This window comes from Oncorhynchus kisutch, linkage group LG18 (genome assembly GCF_002021735.2).
Source record: "Oncorhynchus kisutch isolate 150728-3 linkage group LG18, Okis_V2, whole genome shotgun sequence".
NCBI classification, from domain to species: Eukaryota; Metazoa; Chordata; class Actinopteri; order Salmoniformes; family Salmonidae; genus Oncorhynchus; species Oncorhynchus kisutch.
In genome coordinates, this window is record NC_034191.2 from 40,599,905 (window position 1) to 40,621,780 (window position 21,876).

At 42.8% G+C, this 21,876-nt stretch overlaps 1 protein-coding gene across 1 annotated transcript; it reads right to left on the minus strand.

Moving 5' to 3' along the window:
• Window positions 1-1,651: 1,651 nt before the first annotated feature.
• On the minus strand, window positions 1,652-12,637 carry LOC109909743 (uncharacterized). Its single transcript, XM_020508761.2, has 2 exons — window positions 12,425-12,637; window positions 1,652-3,228 (listed from the first exon to the last, which is right to left on the minus strand). Exon 2 carries the CDS (start codon window positions 3,189-3,191, stop codon window positions 1,878-1,880), a length of 1,314 nt encoding a protein of 437 aa, XP_020364350.1. The 5' UTR covers window positions 3,192-3,228; window positions 12,425-12,637; the 3' UTR covers window positions 1,652-1,877.
• Between the last annotated feature and the right edge of the window lie 9,239 nt (window positions 12,638-21,876).

The window sequence follows — 21,876 nt, forward strand, 5'->3', positions numbered from 1 at the left end:
ATGAGACTTGAAATTGAGCTCAGGTGCATCCTGTTTCCATTTATCATCCTTGAGATGTTTCCACAACTTGATTGGAGTCCACCTGTGGTAAATTATTTGGAAAGCCCCACACCTGTCTATATAAGGTCCCACAGTTGACAGTGCATGTCAGAGCAAAAACCAAGCCATGAGGTCGAAGGAATTGACCGTAGCACTCCGAGACAGGCTTGTTTCAGCAGCTTTGAAGGTCCCCAAGAACACAGTGGCCTCCGTCATTCTTACATGGAAGAAGTTTGGAAGTACCAAGACTCTTCCTAGAGCTGTCCGCCCGGCCAAACTGAGCAATTGGGGGAGAAGGGAGGTCACCAAGAACCTAATGGTCACTTTGACAGAGCTCCAGAGTTCCTCTGGGGAAATGGGAGAACCTTCCAGAAAGACAACCATCTCTGCAGCACTCCACCAATCAGTGCTTTATGGTAAAATGGCCAGAGGGAAGCCACTCCTCAGTAAAAGGCACATGACAGCCCGTTAGGAGTATGCCCAAAGCCACCTGAAGGACCCTCATACCATGAGAAGCAAGATTCTCTGGTCTGATGAAACCAAGATTGAACTTTTTGGCCTGAATGCCAAGCATCACGTCTGGAGGAAACCTGGCACCATCCCAACGTGAAGCATGATGTTGGCAGCATCATGCTGTGGGGATGTTTTTCAGCAGCAGGGACTGGGAGACTAGTCAGGATTGGGGGAAAGATTAACTGAGCAAAGTACAAAGAGATCCTTCATGAAAACCTGCTCAGGACCCCAGACTGGGGCGAAGGTTTGTCCTTCCAACAAGACAAAAAAAACTGTTTTTGCTTTGTCATTATGGGGTATTCTGTGTTGATTGATAAGGGGAAGAAAACGATTTAATAAATTTTAGAATAAGGCTGTAACATAAAATGTGGAAAAAGTGAAGGCGTCTGAATACTTTCCAAATGCACTGTTTGTGTATGACGGTCCTCAATGCTGAATTTCAGAAATGTATGAAAGTCTTTGATAAAACATAATCAAATGTTTGAATGTTGTCAGAATGCTAGACGGGTCACAATACCCTATTTTTTTCCAATGAGCGGGAGTTGGGACCAATGTCAGAGGTGAAGAATATGCAATATCTGCAAGCAAAAGTGAGGGATTTCCTTGGGTCTGGTTCTTAAAAAACAAGAGAAATAATCCTGATTTAAATATCATCAAAATTGATGGCATTACATGATAACTTGTTGATTGCCTAGCTGTGCTAGTTTCACATAAAGTACCTAGAATTAGATCTAATATCTAAATTAGACAACTCAAGACCAATTTTCTTAAAACAAGCTGAATAATCTAACACATACAGTGCTTGGTAAAATTACTTACAATATCTTATTGGGGGGGGGGGGGGGGGGGGGGTTTGATTTATTGCCTTAATGCAAGATTTATTTACTTCCTAGGATTTCATTTCTTGCAGTACATACGAGATTATCATCAAGTCAGACTAAGCATCACTTGAAAAATGTTCAGTAAGGTAAGTCACAGCAGGTGTCTGAACATTTTCCATTCAACAACATCAAATAATTCAGCACCTCTGACGAATGTGGCGTCTGTAAATCTCTATTGTGCAGATTCATAACTGGATTAGACAATTTTCCTTTTCTCACAACAGCATTATATTTATTTCCTGATAAGAGGCACAACCAATGACGGTACTTTGGTCTATGGTGAATGGGATATCTTAAGAAAAGTCTAATTGCTGCCAGTCACGTTGCACAGTGAGGTTTGGGCTATTTAGCAATCAAATATCATGCAATGAATCAGCTTTAAACACCTAAATGAAGAACTGAAGAGAAACCATGATTAGATGTAGAGACACTAGACGAGAGCGTTTACTGTTTCTGGGAGGGCAGGTTAATTTTTCTGAGGGAGTGTGCTACCTTTCTGATCATTTGTGGGGCGAACCTCAACAGTCCCTCATCCCTGACAAAGTCTCTGCTTTTCAGCTTGGCGTTCTTCCGCCGGCGGATATGATATAGCCTGCCGAGATGGGAAGACACTTCTACTGTCCGGCTGTTCTGCCTCTTCACGCCATGCACTGAGATCTCAAACACAGTCCTGGGGTTGATGATCAGCTTCCCCGTTTTGTAGTGGGATTTGAGAATGGGTTCTCGCAGGACATGCAGAAGGAAGTTAATGCCAGGAATGGTGGCCCACTCTGACAAGTTGAATCTGCTGCTTTCGTCAGTCTTCTCGATTGGGAAAACATTGTTTTCAAAGTAGAAGTTGGCCTTGTTGCCGTATTTGATCTCCAGAGTGCTCAGGAGCTCCCCCCAGGTGTTGTTGTCCACAGGGAGGATGATCTCATCAGGGTCATGGAGGAGGAGATACTTAGTCTGGTACATGTTCCTGTACAGACAGTCGTTGAGCGCAGGGATCTGGCCATAGTAGTGCAGGTCACCGGGTGACTTGGTGGCAAGCCAGCTGGAGGACACCTTGATGTGGGTGTCAATTGGCCAGGGAACTACTTCCACCAGACCAACTTCGTCTTTATAGTAATGCAGTACCTCCTCCATGTCACGGCTGCAGTTGGTCTTATAGACCACCACCCTCTGGGCCCCCAGCAGGCGATACATCTCCATGGCCTGCACAAACTGCAGCACGTTGTTGTACCCCCCGAACATGGTAGAGAGGCACACAGTGAAGTTGACAGGAAAGCTGGACTCCCTTGGTACCCTGTTCAAGATTGGGACAAAGGTGACGTGCTCAGGATCAAAGTCCTCAGACACCAAGCCAGCGTGTGTGGGCTCACAGTCGTCCGGGATGTCACACAGGAAGTCCCCCGTGCCGTAAGGGAACCCGAAGTGGGAATTGTGGATAGTCCGCTTGGCCAAAGAGGTGAACAGACGGTCTTGGCAGCATAGTAAGCAGTGATGGATGGTCTTTTCTGGTCGCCACACGATGGAGATGAGACGAAGGCTCATGTTATGGGTCCGGTGCTCAAAGAAAGCATTCAGCACAAATGTTTTGGACCCTTGGATCGGGATGAAGGGGTCAGTGCTCAAATTTGGAAAGCAGGTGTGCATTTCCCAGTCCTTCCTCCTAAACAATTGCTCTACAGACCATTTCTGAGTAATAAAAATGATACATCCCATGGTGAACAGAGTCAAACCAAGAAATATCTTCATCAAATTCTTCTTTGTCATGGTTATGAGGGGCTGATGGGGGTCTCTCTGAAGAAAGCTGCAGAACACAAATAGCAATACCATCTTTCAGTTTTCCTGTACAATAAACACAAATATAAATATTTTGATGTCAAGGGTCAGAAAGCAGTGTGCAAACAAAAAAATATTTAAAGACCCAATCTGAGATTGGTACATCCATTTTTGACATTGAAATGAATTATATATAACTCAGCAAAAAAAGAAACATCCTTTTTTAGGACCCTGTCTTTCAACGATATTAGGATTTTTACTAATTAACTTCACAGATCTTCATTGTAAAGGGTTTAAACACCCATGCTTCTTCAATGACCCATAAACATTGGGGCGGCAGGGTAGCCTAGTGGTTAGAGCGTTGGTCTAGTAACCGGAAAGTTCCAAGTTCAAACCCCCGAGCTGACAAGGTACAAATCTGTCGTTCTGCCCCTGAACAGGCAAGTTGACGGCCTAGGAACAGTGGGTTATTGAAAATAAGAATTTGTTCTTAACTGACTTGCCTAGTTAAAAAAAGGTTAAATAAAGGTAAAATAAAGAACAATGAAGGCCAGAGTTATGAAAACTTAGGACACTAAAGAGGCCTGTCTATGGACTCTGAAAAACACCAAAAGAAAGATGCCCAGGGTCCCTGCTCATCTGTGTGAACGTGCCTTAGGCATGAGGACTGGAGATGTGGCCAGGTCAATAAATTGCCATGTCTGTACTGAGACGCCTAAGACAGAGCTACAGGGAGACAGGACGGACAGCTGATCGTCCTCGCAGTGGCAAACCACGTGTAACAACACCTGAACAGGATCGGTACAACCGAACATGGCAACAACAACTGCCGAGTTACACCAGGAACACACAATCCCTCCATCAGTGCTCAGACTGTCCGCAATAGGCTGAGAGAGGCTGGACCTGGGGCTTGTAGGCCTATTGTAAGGCAGGTCCTCACCAGACATCACAGAGCACAAACCCACCGTCGCTGGACCAGACAGGACTGGCAAAAAGTGGTCTTCACTGACGAGTCGCAGTTTTCACATTTATCATCGAAGGAATGAGCGTTACTAGGCCTGTACTCTGGAGCATGATTGATTTGGAGGTGGAGGGTCCGTCACGGTCTGGGGCGGTGTGTCACAGCATCATCGGACTGAGCTCATTGTCATTGCAGGCAATCTCAACGCTATGCGTTACAGGGAAGACATCCTCCTCCCTCATGTGGTACCCTTCCTGCAGGCTCATCCTGACATGACCCTCCAGTATGACAAAGCCACCAGCCATACTGCTCATTCTGTGCGTGATTTCCTGCAAGACAGGAATGTCAGTGTTCTGCCATGGCCAGCGAAGAGCCCGGATCTCAATCCCATTGAGCACGCTTGAGACCTGTTATATTGGAGGGTGAGGGCTAGGGCCATTCCCCCCAGAAATGTCCGGGAACTTGCAGGTGCCTTGGTGGAAGAGTGGGGTAACATCTCACAGCAAGAACTGGCTAATTTGGTGCAGTCCATGAGGAGGACATGCACTGCAGTACTTAATGCAGCTGGTGGCCACACCAGATACTGACAGTTACTTTTGATTTTGACCGCCCTTTGTTCAGGGACACATTATTTAATTTCTGTTAGTCACATGTCTGTGGAAGTTGTTCAGTTTATGTCTCAGTTGTTGAATCTTGTAATGTTCATTCAAATATTTACACATGTTAAGTTCGTTGAAAATAAACGCAGTTGACAGTGAGGACGTTTCTTTTTTTGCTGAGTTTATATATTAGTCGTTTTTTAATTTCAAGTGGAACTGACAGCATTTTATCAACATAAAATCTTATTCAAATCTGTACACACACCCAGGAAGAATGACACCTTTTTTTCTAACAAGTGAGCACTTCACATTTTTATACTTTCATACGAATGTTTGGGAATGAAATAGAGCAAGGTTTACCAAACTAGGACCTCAGTACCCCAAGAGCTGCACATTTAGATATTTGGCCTAACACTACACAGCTGATTCAAATTACCAAAGCTTGATGATTAGTCGATTATTTGAATCAGCCATGTAGTGCCAGGGCAAAAAACTAAAATGTGCACAGAGTTTGGGAAACCGTTAGTAAGGCATTTGTGAAAAATCTATGTGGGAAAATGTCTGTGCAAATGGACAACAAATAGACACTGCAGGAAATAAGACATCTCAGGCTTGTCTAGGACCAGACTTTACACAGACCCATGTACCATTAGAGGCCTAAGTTACATCCAAATAAGACATTTTATACATGGACCTTCCATCCTTGACTTTGAACTGGACTGTGTTTTTGCAGGCATATATCAACAGAGGGACTTGAGATCATTAGAAAGCATTTGCCAAAAGCCATAAAATACCCCTGAATGGAATTCAGCATATTTGCATATAGAGCGAGTGACGTCACCGATTGAAACGCTATTAGCGCGCACCCCGCTAACTAGCTAGCCATTTCACATCGGTTACACCAGCCTAATCTCGGGAGCTGATAGGCTTGAAGTCATAAACAGCTCAATGCTTGAAGCATTGCGAAGAGCTGCTGGCAAAATGCATGAAAGTGCTGTTTGAATGAATGCGTACGAGCCTGCTGCTGCCTACCATCGCTCAGTCAGACTGCTCTATCAAATATCAAATCATAGACTTAATTATGACATAATAACACACAGAAATACGAGCCTTTGGTCATTCATATGGTCGCATCCGGAAACTATCATTTCGAAAACAAAACTTTATTCTTTCAGTGAAATACGGAACCGTTCCATATTTTATCTAACGGGTGGCATCCCTAAGTCTAAATATTGCTGTTACATTGTACAACCTTCAATGTTATGTCATAATTATGTACAATTCTGGCAAATTAATTATGGCCTTTGTTATGAAAAATTGGACTTCACCCAGTTCGCAACGAGCCAGGCGGCCCAAACTGCTGCATATACCCTGACTACTTGCACGGAACGCAAGAGAATTGACACAATTTCCCTAATTATAAGAAATTCATGTTAGCAGGCAATATTAACTAAATATGCAGGTTTAAAAATACAGTGCCTTGCGAAAGTATTCGGCCCCCTTGAACTTTGCGACCTTTTGCCACATTTCAGGCTTCAAACATAAAGATACATCAAAAATAAACATATCCAGGTGTTAGAATGGCCAAGTCAAAGTCCAGACCTGAATCCAATCGAGAATCTGTGGAAAGAACTGAAAACTGCTGTTCACAAATGCTCTCCATCCAACCTCACTGAGCTCAAGCTGTTTTGCAAGGAGGAATGGGAAAGAATGTCAGTCTCTCGATGTGCAAAACTGATAGAGACATACCCCAAGCGACTTACAGCTGTAATCGCAGCAAAAGGTGGCGCTACAAAGTATTAACTTAAGGGGGCTGAATAATTTTGCACACCCAATTTTTCAGTTTTTGATTTGTTAAAAAAGTTTGAAATATTCAATAAATGTCGTTCCACTTCATGATTGTGTCCCACTTGTTGTTGATTCTTCACAAAAAAATACAGTTTTATATCTTTATGTTTGAAGCCTGAAATGTGTCAAAAGGTCGCAAAGTTCAAGGGGGCCGAATACTTTCGCAAGGCACTGTATATACTTGATAATTGTTTTTAAAGAAAGGCATTGATATTTATGGTTAGGTTTGGTGCAACGACAGTGCTAAATCATCACCTGTTTGGCAAAGTAGGCTGTGATTCGATGAGAAATTAACAGGCACCGCATCGATTATATGCAACGCAGGAAACGCTAGATAAACTAGTAATATCATCAACCATGTGTAGTTAACTACTGATTATGTGAAGATTGATTGTTTTTTATAAGTTTAATGCTAGCTAGCAACTTACCATGGCTTCTTGCTACCCTCGCGTAACAGGTAGTCAGCCTGCCACGCAGGCTCCTCGTAGAGTGCAATGTAAGGCAGGTGGATAGAGCATTGGACTAGTAACCCGAAGGTTGCAAAAACGAATCCCCGAGCTGACAAGGTAAAAATCTGTCATCTGCCCCTGAACAAGTCCGTTAACCCACCGTTCCTAGGCCGTCATTGAAAATAAGAATGTGTTCTTAACTGACTTGTCTAGTTAAATAAAGGTGTAAAAAATATATAATATATATATATATATTTTTTTTTTTTTATTACCGATTTCCGTAGCTGTTTACATACCATCACAGTCAGAGGCTGGCACTAAGAACGCATTGAATGAGCTGTAATCCGCCATAAGCAAACAAGAAAACGCTCACCCAGAGGCGGCTCCTAGTACCCGGGGACTTTAATGCAGGGAAACATATCCATTTTACCAAATTTCTATCAGCATGTTAAATGTGCAACTAGAAGAGAAAAAAAACTCTGGATCACCTTTACTCCATAACACAGAGACGCCTACAAAGCTGTCCCTCGCCCTCCATTTGGCAAATCTGACCATAATTCTATCCTCCTGATTCCTGCTTCCAAGCAAAAATTAAAGCAGGAAGCACCAGTGACGAGATCAATAAAAAAGTGGTCAGACGAAGCAGATGCTAAACTACAGGACTGTTTTACTAGCACAGACTGGAATATGTTCCGGGATTCATCCGATGGCATTGAGGAGAACACCACATCAGTCTTTGGCTTCATCAAAAAGTGCATTGATGACGTCGTCCCCACAGTGACCGTATACCCCAACCAGAAGCCATGGATTACAGGCAACATCCGCACTGAGCTAAAGGCTAGAGCTGCCGCTTTCAAGGAGCGGGACTCTATCCCGCAAGCTTATAAGACATCCCACTATGCCCTCCGACGAACCATCAAACAGGCAAAGCATCAATACAGGACTAAGATCGAATCGTACTACACCGGTTCTGACGCTCTTCAGATGTGGCAGGACTTGCAAACCATTACAGACTACAAAGGGAAGAACAGCTGAGAGCTGCCCAGTGACACGAGTCTACCGGACAAGCTGAACTGTTTAGAGGCAAATGGCACTGACACATGCACGAGAGCGCCAGCTGTTCCGGAATACCTTTAAACAGGTCAACATTTATTTACAAGGCCGCAGTGCCAGACGGATTACCAGGACGTGTACTGTGAGCATGCGCTGACCAACTGGCAAGTGTCTTCACTGACATTTTCAACCTCTCCCTGTCCAAGTCTGTAATACCAACATGTTTTAAGCAGACCACCATAGTGCCTGTGTCCAAGAACACAAAGGTAACCTGCCTAAATGACTACCGACCCGTAGCACTCACGTCTGCAGGCATGAAGTGTTTTGAAAGGCTGGTCATGGCTCACATCAACACCATTGTCCCAGAAACCCTAGACCTACTCCAATTTGCATACAGCCACAACAGATCGACAGATGATGCAATCTCGATTGCACTCCACACTGCCCATTCCCACCTGAACAAAAGGAACACCTATGTGAGAATGCTATTAATTGATGACAGCTCAGCATTCAACACCATATTGCCCTCAAAGCTCATCAATAAGCTAAGGACCCTGGGACTAAACACCTCCCTCTGCAACTGAGCCCTGGACTTCCTGACAGGCTGCCCCCAGGTGGTAAGTGTAGGTAACAACATATCCACCACACGCACCCTCAGGGGTGCACGGCCAGGCACGACTCCAACACCATCATTAAGTTTGCCGATGACACAACAGTCGTAGGCCTGATCACCGACAACGACGAGACAGCCTATAGGGAGGAGGTCAGAGACGTGGCCATGTGGTGCCAGGACAACAACCTCTCCCTCAACGTGATCAAGAAAAAGGAGATGATTGTGGACTACTGGAAAGAGGACCGAGCACACCCCCATTCTCATCGAAGGGGCTGCAGTGGAGCAGGTTGAGAGCTTCAAGTTCCTTGGTGTCCACATCACCAACAAACAAACAAACATGGTCCAAGAACACCAAGACAGTCATGAAGAGGGCACGACAAAACCTATTCCCCCTCAGTAGACTGAAAATATTTGGCATGTGTCCTCAGATCCTCAAAAGGTTCTACAGCTGCACCTTCGAGAGCTTCCTGACTGGTTGCATCACTGCCTGGTATGTCAACTGCTCTGCCTCTGACCGCAAGGCACTACAGAGGGTAGTGCGAACGGCCCAGTACATCACTAGGGCCAAGCTCCCTGCCATCCAGGACCTCTATACCAGGCGGTGTCAGGCCCTAAAATGTGTCAAAGACTCCGCCACCCTAGTCATAGACTGTTCTCTCTGCTACCGCATGGCAAGAGGTACCGGAGCGCCAAGTCTAGGTCCAAGAGGCTTCTAAACAGCTTCTACCCCCAAGCCATAAGACTCCTGAACACCTAATTGCTACCCAGACTATTTGCATTGCCCCCCCCCCCTTTTACACTGCTGCTACTCTCTGTTATCATTTATGCATTATCACTTTAATGACTCTACCTTCATGTACATATTACCTCAACTAACCGGTGCCACCGCACATTGATCCTTTACCGGTACCCCCCTGTATATAGTCTCGCTATTGTTATTTTACTGCTGCTTTTTAATTAACTTGTTCCTTTAATTTCTTATTCCTATCTGTATCTTTTAAAACTGCATTGTTGGTTAGGGGCTCGTAAGTAAGCATTTCACTGTACTGTTTGTATTTGGCGCATGTGACTAATACAATTTGAATTCCACTAATGGTCTGTATGAAGCCAAACGTAGCAGCTGCTCATCAATTATTTCAGCAAAAGGAATAAATGGTTAAAAAAAGTAAGGCCCGCATCCATAGAGACACATACCACCTCTACTGGTAGTACTGCTACTACCAGCAGTACTACACCCGCATCTGTCGATGACACAAGTTGTTCTGCTTCCACAAGCACATCCAATGCTAGCATCAGTAATTCTACATTTGTTGTTAGTCCAGCTAGCATGGACACTGACAGTTGGACAGTCTGATGCAGCCGAAGAGCTACTGCCCCCTTACCTGGGAAAATACCTTAAAACAGACAGGGACGTTGGACCATCGAAGAGGCGTAAATATGATAAGAACTACATTGATTTGGGGTTCACATATTTTGGGAGTAGTGCCTTTCCTCAGCCACAGTGTGTTATATGTGCAAAAGTATCTCACAACTCTATGAAACCTTCACTCTTGCGAAGACATTTCAAAACAAAACATGGCAATTTGATAAATAAGCAAAGGGAGTTTTTGAGCGAGAATTTAGACGACTTTCGAGTAGTAAGACATGTATAAAAGCAACAGATACCATTAATAAGAAGGAGCTAGAAGCGTCTTATATGGTGAGCTACAGAGTGGCTTGGACAAGCCCATACTATTGTGTAGGACTTAATTCTGCCGCAGATATGGCTAGGACAATGCTGGGGGAAAAGGCCCCAAAAACTATACAGACAATGCCTTCAAACAACACTGTTTCACAACGCATCAGTGACATGGCAGGAGATGTTTTGAAACAATTACTGCTTTGCAAACAAGCCAGTGAATTCTATGCATTACAGTTGGATGAGTCAACAGACGTGTCGGGCCTGGCACAGCTCCTGGTATATGTCCTTTATGTTTATGGGGGGGGGGGGGGGGTCAATTAAGGAAGACATCATCTTCTGCAAACCAGGACAACAGGAGAGGATATTTTCAAGTACAGGATAGCTTTGTGACATCAAATGGACTTTGGCAGTCAAGGTGTTTTGGTATCTGCACTGATGAGGCAAAAGTGGAGTGGTAACACGCGTGCAAGCAGTTGCTCCCGACACAACTTGGGTACACTGCAGCATCCACCGAGAGGCTCTTGCTGCCTAAGGAAGGCCTGACAGCTTGAAAGACGTTGTGGACACTGCACTACAGTTGTTAAAGAAAAGCCCCTGAACTTGTGTATTTTCTGCACTATGCAATAATATGGGCAGCGACCATGTAACGCTTTAACAACATACAGAAATGCGCTGGTTATCAAGGGGCAAAGTACTGACACATTTTCTTTACTGACCATCATTTTCACTTGTCTGATCGCTTGCATGATGACTAGTTTCTCACACGACTGGCCTACCTGAATGATCTGAATTTAGGACTATAGGGACCCCCGCAGCTATATTCAATGTGCGGGACAAAATTGAGGCTATGATTAAGAAGTTGGAGCTCTACTCTGTCTGCATTAACAAAAACAACACACAGGTCTTTCCATCATTGTATAATTTTTTTGTGTGCAAATGAACTGAAGCTTACGGACAATGTCAAATGTGATATAGCGAAGCACCTGAGTGAGTTGGGTGCGCAAATACGCAGGTACTTTCCCGAAAAGGATGACACAAACAACTGGATTCGTTATGCCTTTCATGCCCTGCCTCCAGTCCACTGACTGATATCTTAACAAGAGAGCCTCATCGAAATTGCAACAAGCGGTTCTGTGAAAATTGAATTTAATCAGAAGCCACTGACAGATTTCTGGATTGGGCTGCACACAGAGTATCCTGCCTTGGTAAATCCACTGTTAAGACACTGATGCCCTTTGCAACCACATACCTATGTGAGAGTGGATTCTTGGCCCTCACTAGCATGAAAACTAAATACAGGCACAGACTGTGTGGAAAATTATTTATAACAGACTCTCTCCAATACAACCCAACATTGCAGAGTTAGGTGCATCCTTTCAAGCACACCCTTCTCATTAACCTATGGCGAGTCATTCATAATTTTCAATTAACAAATAAAGTTGTATATGTAAGATGGCTAAATTAAGAGCAACATCATTGATTATTATTATTTTTGCCCTGGTCGTATAAGAGCTTTGTCACTTCCCACAAGCTGGGTTGTGACAAACTCACACTCATTCTTATGTTTAATAAATGTATCTATTGTGTGTGTGTGGCAGGCTGACAATGATGGCAAAAAAACGACATTTGAGAGTGCGCTGACCCTGGTGCTAGAGGGGGTAAGCAGCTGGAGGTTGAATGTTTGAGGTGGTACGGGTCTATAAAACATTTGGGAATCACTGAGCTAGAGCAAGATAAGCTAAAACTCAAACGAGGGAACAGCTTGTAGTTGGCCGTCAAAATTGCACTAATAGATAATGACATCTGAATGGGAACTTGCCTGCTCGCCAATTTGACAAATAAGACATGCAAACAAGACAGTCGTTCAAGTTCAGCATAGCTAACTAGCTAGCAAAGAGATTCACATGTCTTCCTAGCTAACCAAATGATAAGGTACAGTAATGAACCATGGTAGTTTGAGATTCGACAGACATTCAGACCTTCCAACTTCAATAGCTCACGAACGATTTGTGCTACATACCTTAAATTAGGCTCTTTATGGCGGTAAAAACGTGTACAACGTTACACAGGTCATATTTTTCCGATTCCAACCCGTTTCATAATTACATGGTAACTTAAAGGCAGCCTGATGCAGTCAACGTAACTAGTTAGGGATCATCAACAAACTGCATAATCACAATATTCAAATTTAAAATGTGACTTAGCAACCTCATTTCAACGGTCCATTATTCCTGACACAGAGAGGCAAGTTGAATTTATAAATAATTTAAAGTTCAATAGCTCTTTGACCATGTGACCTAAACACCTCAAACCAACTTTGGAATATTATTATATATACTTTTTGATTAACCTTTATTTAACAAGGCAAGCCAGTTAAGAACAAATTCTTATTTTACAATGAAGGCCAAACCCGGACGATGCTGGGTCAATTGTGCGCTACCCTATGGGACTCCCAATCAAGGCCGGATGTGATGCAGCCAATTCACAGGGTAGGGACACACATCACACACCCTTTGGTTTGCTGAGAAATGGTTTAATGGCTTTTTATCTTTCTTCATTAGTTATATTTTGTACTTAGAATTTTAATAAATCTTTGATCACATGACCTAGGCACCTTAAGCCAACTTTTTTTGTTCAAAGGTTACGGACACACATTGCACACCCTTTGGTTTTCCCATAAAGCAGTTACACGATTAATATAAATATATGAAACTTTAAAATATAATTATCTCTTCAACCATGTAACTTAGCACTCTCATTTCAACTGTCCATTATTCCTTATATATCTATGTGTGTGTGTGTGTGTGTGTGTGTGTGTGTGTGTGTGTGTGTATATACACTGCACACAAAAATAAAGGGAACACTAAAATAACACATCCTAGATCTGAATGAATGAAATATTCTTATTAAATACTTTATACTTTACATAGTTGAATGTGCTGACAACAAAATCAAACAAAAATTATCAATGGAATTCAAATTTATCAACCCATGGAGGTCTGGATTTGGAGTCACACTCAAAATTAAAGTGGAAAACCACACTACAGGCTGATCCAACTTTGATGTAATGTCCTTAAAACAAGTCAAAATGAGGCTCAGTAGTGTGTGTGGCCTCCACGTGCCTGTATGACCTCCCTACAACGCCTGGGCATGCTCCTGATGAGGTGGCGGATGGTCTCCTGAGGGATCTCCTCCCAGACCTGGACTAAAGCATCCGCCAACTCCTGGACAGTCTGTGGTGCAACGTGGCGTTGGTGGATGGAGCGAGACATGATGTCCCAGATGTGCTCAATTGGATTCAGGTCTGGGGAACAGGCGGGCCAGTCCATAAAATCAATGCCTTCCTCTTGCAGGAACTGCTGACACACTCCAGCCACATAAGGTCTAGCATTGTCTTGCATTAGGAGGAACCCAGGGGCAACCACACCAGCATATGATCTCACAAGGGGTCTGAGGATCTCATCTTGGTACCTAATGGCAGTCAGGCTACCTCTGGCGAGCACATGGAGGGCTGTGCCACCCCACCTCACACCATGACTGACCCACCACCAAACCGGTCATGCTAGAGGATGTTGCAGGCAGCAGAACGTTCTCCACGGCGTCCTCAGACTCAGTGTGAACCTGCTTTCATCTGTGAAGAGCACAGGGCACCAGTGGCAAATTTGCCAATCTTGGTGTTCTCTGGCAAATACCAAACGTCCTGCACGGTGTTGGGCTGTAAGCACAACCCCCACCTGTGGACGTCGGGCCCTCATACCACCCTCATGGAGTCTGTTTCTGACCGTTTGAGCAGACACATGCACATTTGTGGCCTGCTGGAGGTCATTTGTCAGGGCTCTGGCAGTGCTCCTCCTGCTCCTCCTTGCACAAAGGTGGAGGTAGCGGTCCTGCTGCTGGGTTTTTGCCCTCCTACGGCCTCCTCCACGTCTCCTGATGTACTGGCCTGTCTCCTGGTAGCGCCTCCATGCTCTGGACACTACGCTGACAGACACAGCAAACCTTCTTGCCACAGCTCGCATTGATGTGTCATCCTGGATGAGCTGCACTACCTGAGCCACTTGTGAGGGTTGTAGACTCCGTCTCATGCTACCACTAGAGTGAAAGCACCGCCAGCATTCAAAAGTGAACAAAACATCAGCCAGGAAGCATAGGAACTGAGAAGTGGTCTGTGGTCACCACCTGCAGAACCACTCCTTTATTGGGGGTGCCTTGCTAATTGCCTATCATTTCCACCTGTTGTCTATTCCATTTGCACAACAGCATGTAAAATTTACTGCCAATCAGTGTTGCTTCCTAAGTGGACAGTTTGATTTCACAGAAGTGTGATTGACTTCTTGAGTTACTTCTTGAGTTACATTGTGTTGTTTAAGTGTTCCCTTTATTTTTTGGAGCAGTATATATATATATACACAGTTCCAGTTCACAGTTCCAACATAATGTCGAAGTGGAATTATATATATATATATATATATATATATATATATATGCTAATTAATTAAAAAAATAAAATGAATATTTACAAAGTTTTCAACCCCTTTGTTGTGGCAAGCCTAAATAAGTTCAGGAGTAAAGATTTGCTTAATAACTCACAATAAGTTGCTTGGACACACTGTGCAATAACCGTGTTGAACATGATTTTTGAAGGACTACCTCATCTCTGTACCCCACACAAACAATTATCTGTAAGGTCCCTCAGTCGAGCAGGGAATTTCAAACAGAGATTCAATCACAAAGACAATGGAGTTTTTCCAATGCCTCACAAAGAATGGCACCTATTGGAAGATAGATGATAAAAAAATACATTGAATATCCCTTTGAGCAAGTTATTAATAACACTTTGGATGGTGTATCAATACACCCTTTCACAACAAAGATACAGGAGTTCTTCCTAACCCAGTTGCCGGAGAGGAAGGAAACCACTCAGGGATTTTACCATGAGGCCAATGGCGACTTTAAAACAGTTGCAGAGTTTAATTGCTGTGATAGGAGAAAACTGAGGATGGATCAACGATATTGTAGTTATTCCACAATACTAACCTAAATAACAGAATAAAAATATTACTAAACATGCATCCTAAAGTAATACTGCAAAAAATGTGTCAAAACAATTACATTTTTGTCCTGAATAAAAATAGTTATGCTTGGGGCAAATCCAATACGACACATTACTGAGTACTACTCTCCATATTTTCAGGCATAGTGGTTGCTGCATCATGTTATGGGTATGCTTAGGGAGTAGGGAGTTTTTCAGGATAAAAAAGAAATGTAATGGAGCTAAGCATAGGAAAAATCCTAGAGGAAAACCTTCTTTGGTCAGCTTTCCAGCAGACACTGGGAGATGAATTCACCTAAAACAATAACCTAAAACATAAGGCCAAATCTACACTGGAGTTGCTTACCAAGACAACTGTGAATGTTCCTGAATGGCATAGTTACAATTTTGACTTAAATCTACTTGTAAAATGTTTTATTTTTATTTAACCTTTATTTTACTAGGCAAGTCAGTTAAGAACAAATTCTTATTCACAGTGACGGCCTACCCCATCCCTATGGGACTCCAAAGCACGGCCAGGTGTGATACAGCCTGGATTCAATCTCTTGCACTGAGATGCAGTGCCTTTGACCGCAACGCCATTCAGGAGCCCAGTCTACATAAACTTTGGCAAGACCTGAAAACGGATGTCTAGCAATGAACAAACAACCAAATTGAAAGAGCTTGAAGAATTAAAAAAAGAATAATGGACAAATGTTGCACAATCTACTCTTACCCAGAAAGATTCACAGCTGTAATCGCTGCTTCTACAAAGTATTCACCCAGGGGTGTGAATACTTATGTAAATGAGATATTTCTGTATTTCATTTTCAAGAAAGAAAATGGGTGAGAAAGATGGGTGAGAAAAAAAATATTAAATACATTTTTAATTCAGGCTCTAACAAGAAATGTTGAATAACTCAAGGGGTATGAATACTTTCTGAAGGCACTGTAGCTAGAGATTGAAGCTATATTTGGAAACTAGTAGTAGACATGGTAAATGGGTGATCATCAGCATAGTGTCTGGAAACATAGAATAAAGTAAGAAATAAAGATGCATGACAAATTGGTAATAAACGCGTAATAGACATGTAATAACAAATAGCTTCCATTAAAGAGTTATACATAATTCACATAAGACACAAAAAATACATTATGAAACATTGCAAATCCCTGTGTGGAGAAAGTAAAGGAGGTCCTCCGTGACTTCATAAAAAAAGTATGTTTTCATTACCACAGCTGATCCTCAATTGTGAACAGGTAGAAGTTCAGCAGTTTCAATTACTTAGGTACTATTACAGGTAGAAGCCTCAACTTTACTGAAAACACAGTACATTTTACACTTACCTGCTATGGAGACTGAGGCGTTTCAACGTAGTTCCCTCAATCCTGCGGAGCTACAGTGCCTTGCAAAAGTATTCATCACCCTTGGTGTTTTTCCTATTTTGTTGCATTACAACCTATGATTTAAATGAATTTTTATGTGGATTTCATGTAATAGACATACACACAACAAAAAAAATCTACATTTTTCAAAACAATTAAAAAGATTACCAGCGGAAAAGTGATGCGTGCATATTATTCACCCCTTTGCTATGAAGCTCCTAAATAAGATCTGGTGCAACCAATTACTTTCATAAGTCACATAATTAGTTAAATAAAGTCCACCTGTGTGCAATCTAAATGTCACATGATCTGTCACATGATCTCAGGATATATACACCTGTTCTGAAAGGCCTGAGAGTCTGCAACACTACTAAGCATGGAGGGCCACCAAGCAAGTGGCACCATGAAGACCAAGGAGCTCTCCAAAGAGGTCAGGGATCAAGTTGTGGAGAAGTACAAAACAGAGATACTCGTTCGGACAAAACAGAGATGCTTGTTCTAGATCCCAAGAAACAAAGAGTTGTACAGTCGTCTCAAATAAAACTGTGAAGGACCTCGGCGTTACTCTGGACCCTGATCTCTCTTTTGACGAACATATCAAGACTGTTTCAAGGACAGCTTTCTTCCATCTACGTAACATTGCAAAAATCTGAATCTTTCACAAACTACTGCAGCATAAATACTGGAGGCTGAGACAGCAGGGGTCGGGAGACACTGTGGCCCCGTCTGACAATATCCCCAGACAGGGCCAAACAGGCAGGATATAACCCCACCCATTTTGCTAAAGCACAATCCCCACACCACTAGAGGGATATCTTCAACCACCAACTTACCATCCTGAGACAAGGCCGAGTATAGCCCACAAAGATCTCCCCCATGGCACAAACCCAAGGGGGGTCGTCAACCAGGACAGGAAGATCACGTCAGTGACTCAACCCACTCAATTGACGCACCCCTCCTAGGGAAGGCATGGAAGAGCACCAGTAAGCCAGTGACCCAGCCCCTGTAACAGGGTTTGAGGCAGAGAATCCCAGTGGCGAGAGGGGACAGGCAGAGACAGCAAGACCACTCTGGGAGTGGAACACACAAAGCGAGAAAATATAATTATTTGGGCTATACTGTTGCATGATGAGCGAGGAAGAGGGCTGGTTAGCCTAATACATGGAAAATAAGAAACTGCACTGGGCTGGCAGTGGAAGTTGCAGAGAGAAAGATGGACTTTGGATAATTAACGAGACAAGAACATGAGGCTTAAAGCTGAAGACGAATATCTCATTAACTAGGCTTGCGTGTGGACTTCCATTTACAATTACAAGATGACAGACTGAATTGGCTTGACTAAGTGAAGTTTAGGAAATGTGTGGGTGTTGTGACAATCCTTCTCCAAGTTCCTGACCAAAAAAATATATGGCGAAAGTATGTAGGAAATGTGCATTAGCAACTTAGTTGTTATAGTTGTTTAAGGTTGCTTTAGATGTGATTTATTTTGATGACTGTTTTGTAAGGGAGATGTTCTGCTTGAAAAGCATTTCCTGCCGTTTTATATAAGATTCATGGAAAGTTATACTTTTTTTTCGAATTGTCTTGAAATTATAGGTTTGAAGACAATTAGAAAATGAGCGTCGAACTATATGAAATTTGTTTCAGGCGAATTCATTTGGTATAGGAATCAATACGAGTACTGTTGTAACTCAGTTTGACTCATTTAGACCTTCCTAAATTTGATAAGGTCTACAATTGCAAAATTATAACTAAGCTACTGATTGAAGGAGTTATGACTGATTTCCAACAACACCATTTCCTGTCCGCCTGCTAGTTGTAACAGTATTGTAACCTCTAACCTTTGCTTTCACAGCACTACCAGTGAAGACTTTAGAGGTCAATGTTTTAACAGTTAATGCTTTGAGCCGTGTGTAGAGAAGGTCTGTGTACACAATTTGAAAAGGTGCTCTTGATGTAAGTTGACACGTGTAGTAAGAATACCTGAACTCTCGGGAACTGAATTTAAGGAGTGAGAATTGAGTTGACTGATCTTTGGAATTTAATTTAAAATAGGCCGGGAATTAGTTAACTGATTGATCTAAGAGTTGACTGCTGTTAAGACATGTAGATACCGTTAAAGAACTGAACAAATAAAGAGGGGGACACCATGAATTACGGTGTGGACGCACACAATACCAGAATGATTGTGAATGAACGTTTAACACTGATCTCACCCATGGCCACTAGATGGCGATGAATGGCAAGATAAGGTGGACTCCTGAGGGGTTGCAGGCAGTTGACAAATTGCAACAGTTGCTAACCTCTTCACCGTGTTTAGGATTGCATGATCACTCCAAATCTTTTAACCCTTTTTTTGGTGAAAATGTGCCAACTAACTGTTTATGTCCATCATGCTGTTCATGCTCTCATTTCACAGACACCTACTGCTCACTTCACCCCAGCAAGGCTGCTCCATTACCAGAATGTGCTGTTAACAATGTCTCATGTCACATGAAACGCTGTACCATTCTTAACACTGCCACTCTTTACCAACTGATGATGGTGAGCCCTATGATTGTGCTCTCCTAGTTGACCAGGTCTGTAAGCCACACTCTGATTTATCTGACATACCTTTAATGAATGCTGATTTGGAACTATTTGTTGATGGTTGTGCTCAAAAATCACCTCAAGGCGAACCATTAGTGGCTTATGCAGTAACTTCGGCTGCCACTACCTTAGAAAGTGCTAAACTACCAACCCACCTGTCAGATTAGGCTAGGAAGAAAACGTGTATGATTTATGCTGATAGCAGGTATACATTTGGGGTTGTGCATGCCTTTGGCACACTCTGGAAGGAATGTGGGTTCCTCACCTCATCTGGTAAGACAATTTCACATTCTATTCACATTCTATTTCACATTGGTTGAAAACTTGGAGGCTATTTTGTTGCACTTCCTGTCTCTGTTAAAAACATGTTTTTCCCTACAGGATGTTTCTGATCTGCAATCAGGTGCAGGGCCTGGGGAAGTGAGATTGTCGAAAGAAGGCCAAGACCATGTGTCAAAGGGGGGAGTTGTAGAAATTGTATTTGAGGAGCAATTTTGTGCCAAATGTGTAAACCCCTTTTCCACAGAACAGATTGACCCTGATGGGCTGTGAAGACCAAATGGTAACCTATTGTGCTGCACTTAACAATGTTCTGAAGTCTATTTTCCCCAGGATAAAAGCGTCTTTGCCTGAACCAAAGGGAGGACAGCTCCATAAATTGTAGCCAGGAGATTGGGTGGTCATCAAGGACCTCCGCAGAAAGACTTGGCACCAACAGCGCAGGAATGATCCATTCCAGGTGCTCCTGACGGTTGCAGAGATGTTGACGTGGGTTCACGCCAACCACTGCAGGAGGGTGTCCCACAACCCAGATGATAGGCGACCCCAGTGGCCATGGGAGGACGAGGACTGGACCCAATGCATCATGTCGTTGCTTTCGTGGTCAGTCTTCTCATTGCAGCTGTTGTATGGGCCTTGAGAGAAGTGGCCACAATGCAACTGAAGAACACCAGCATAGTCCCACGGCAGGACTTTATTTACAGCCGCTCCAGCACGAGCCAACGGCAGGCTCAGGACGGGAGTCCAGCAAACAATAGCCGCCCCATTGTTTAAGAAGACGGAGATCGATACATCAACGTGATGATTGTCCTCTTTGTACAGATGAATAGTGTACTTCTGTGTAACCTTTTAATTGTTGAAATGATTCCCTTAAGAATGTTTTGCACCATGTGAAGGTGAAGTTAATTAGAAAGTAAGAATTCAAATTTTAAGTGGTTTGGACTGATTAAGATTTAGCAAGGTGAAAACGAATGAAATGTTTGTTATGAATATTTGTTAATGGTGTTAATACCGTGTTTGATTTATTGTGTGGGGTCTTTTTTATTTTGGTTTTAGTGGATTATTCACAGGTTAGAAATGATACACCTTAAAGGGCACACAATTGGCATTTTCTGAAGTTTCTATTGCCAGAGTTTTGGTTGCACTCATGTAAATTACAAAATGTTTGAAATGTCTTTTAAATCATTTTTGAGGGTCCAGGGTAGAAAGTTAATAATTTAGCAACAGTCCTACGTTTGATTCAGACCATGACAAGGACAGAGAGAGTGCACTGCCCCTGGTTGAGGGACAGCTGTCACTAATACATTTTACTATTCCTTGAATTACCTTATGGGATACAATTAAGTTAAGGCAGGAGCAGATTAACCGCTTGTTGGAGTTCCCATAGGGGTAAATCTGACTATGCAAATGGACTTACCATTCTTAGTGGAGATACCATATAACCCTGACCCCATGACGTTCTCTGTATTACAGAACCACACAGGCACACCATCGTTTGCTAGGCCAGATAGTATAAGGTTTGGAGGGTGGATCATGTAACTGTGTATGACTGTTGTTTTTAGTCATTGTATTGATTTTGCTGCTCATCCTCATGTTGAAGTTTTGCTGTATTATGTGTTTAAAACTGGTAACAAATGCAAGGCCAAATATAATGTTAACTGTTGCCATGACCAGGACCAGAATGCAGGATGTGAAGGATTAGCTAAGCCACCCTTTACTGCTGAAGACAGTGATGTTTGATCTGTTGCATATTTAGAAATGCGCCTGTTGTAGACAGAGGTTTGTTCTCACAAAGTCGGCTCAGTGGGAGTGGAATATTGGCTGAACGCCCAGACTCTGTGATTGCCAGGTGTTCTCTCCTAAGCAGCCACCCTCTGGGAGCGAACGCTTTGCTGAGAAAATATTCACTTGGCAATCTTTGTTATACCTAATCATCAGCAGACATTAGCAAGTTAGAACTGTATATGGTATGTGTAGAAGGTAAAAACTCAGTGGCACAACAGGAGTCATTTACAAAGATAATATGCTGATGTAAGAAAGCCCTCTCCTACAATGTTTCATATTCCGCTTGGTTGAAGTTCTGCTTAGATTATCACACAATTGGCTGGCATTATGAATTATTACTTACATGCACTGCTTTGTGTCTTAAATATTTGCTTGTCGATGTCTGTGAAGAGATAGCATTG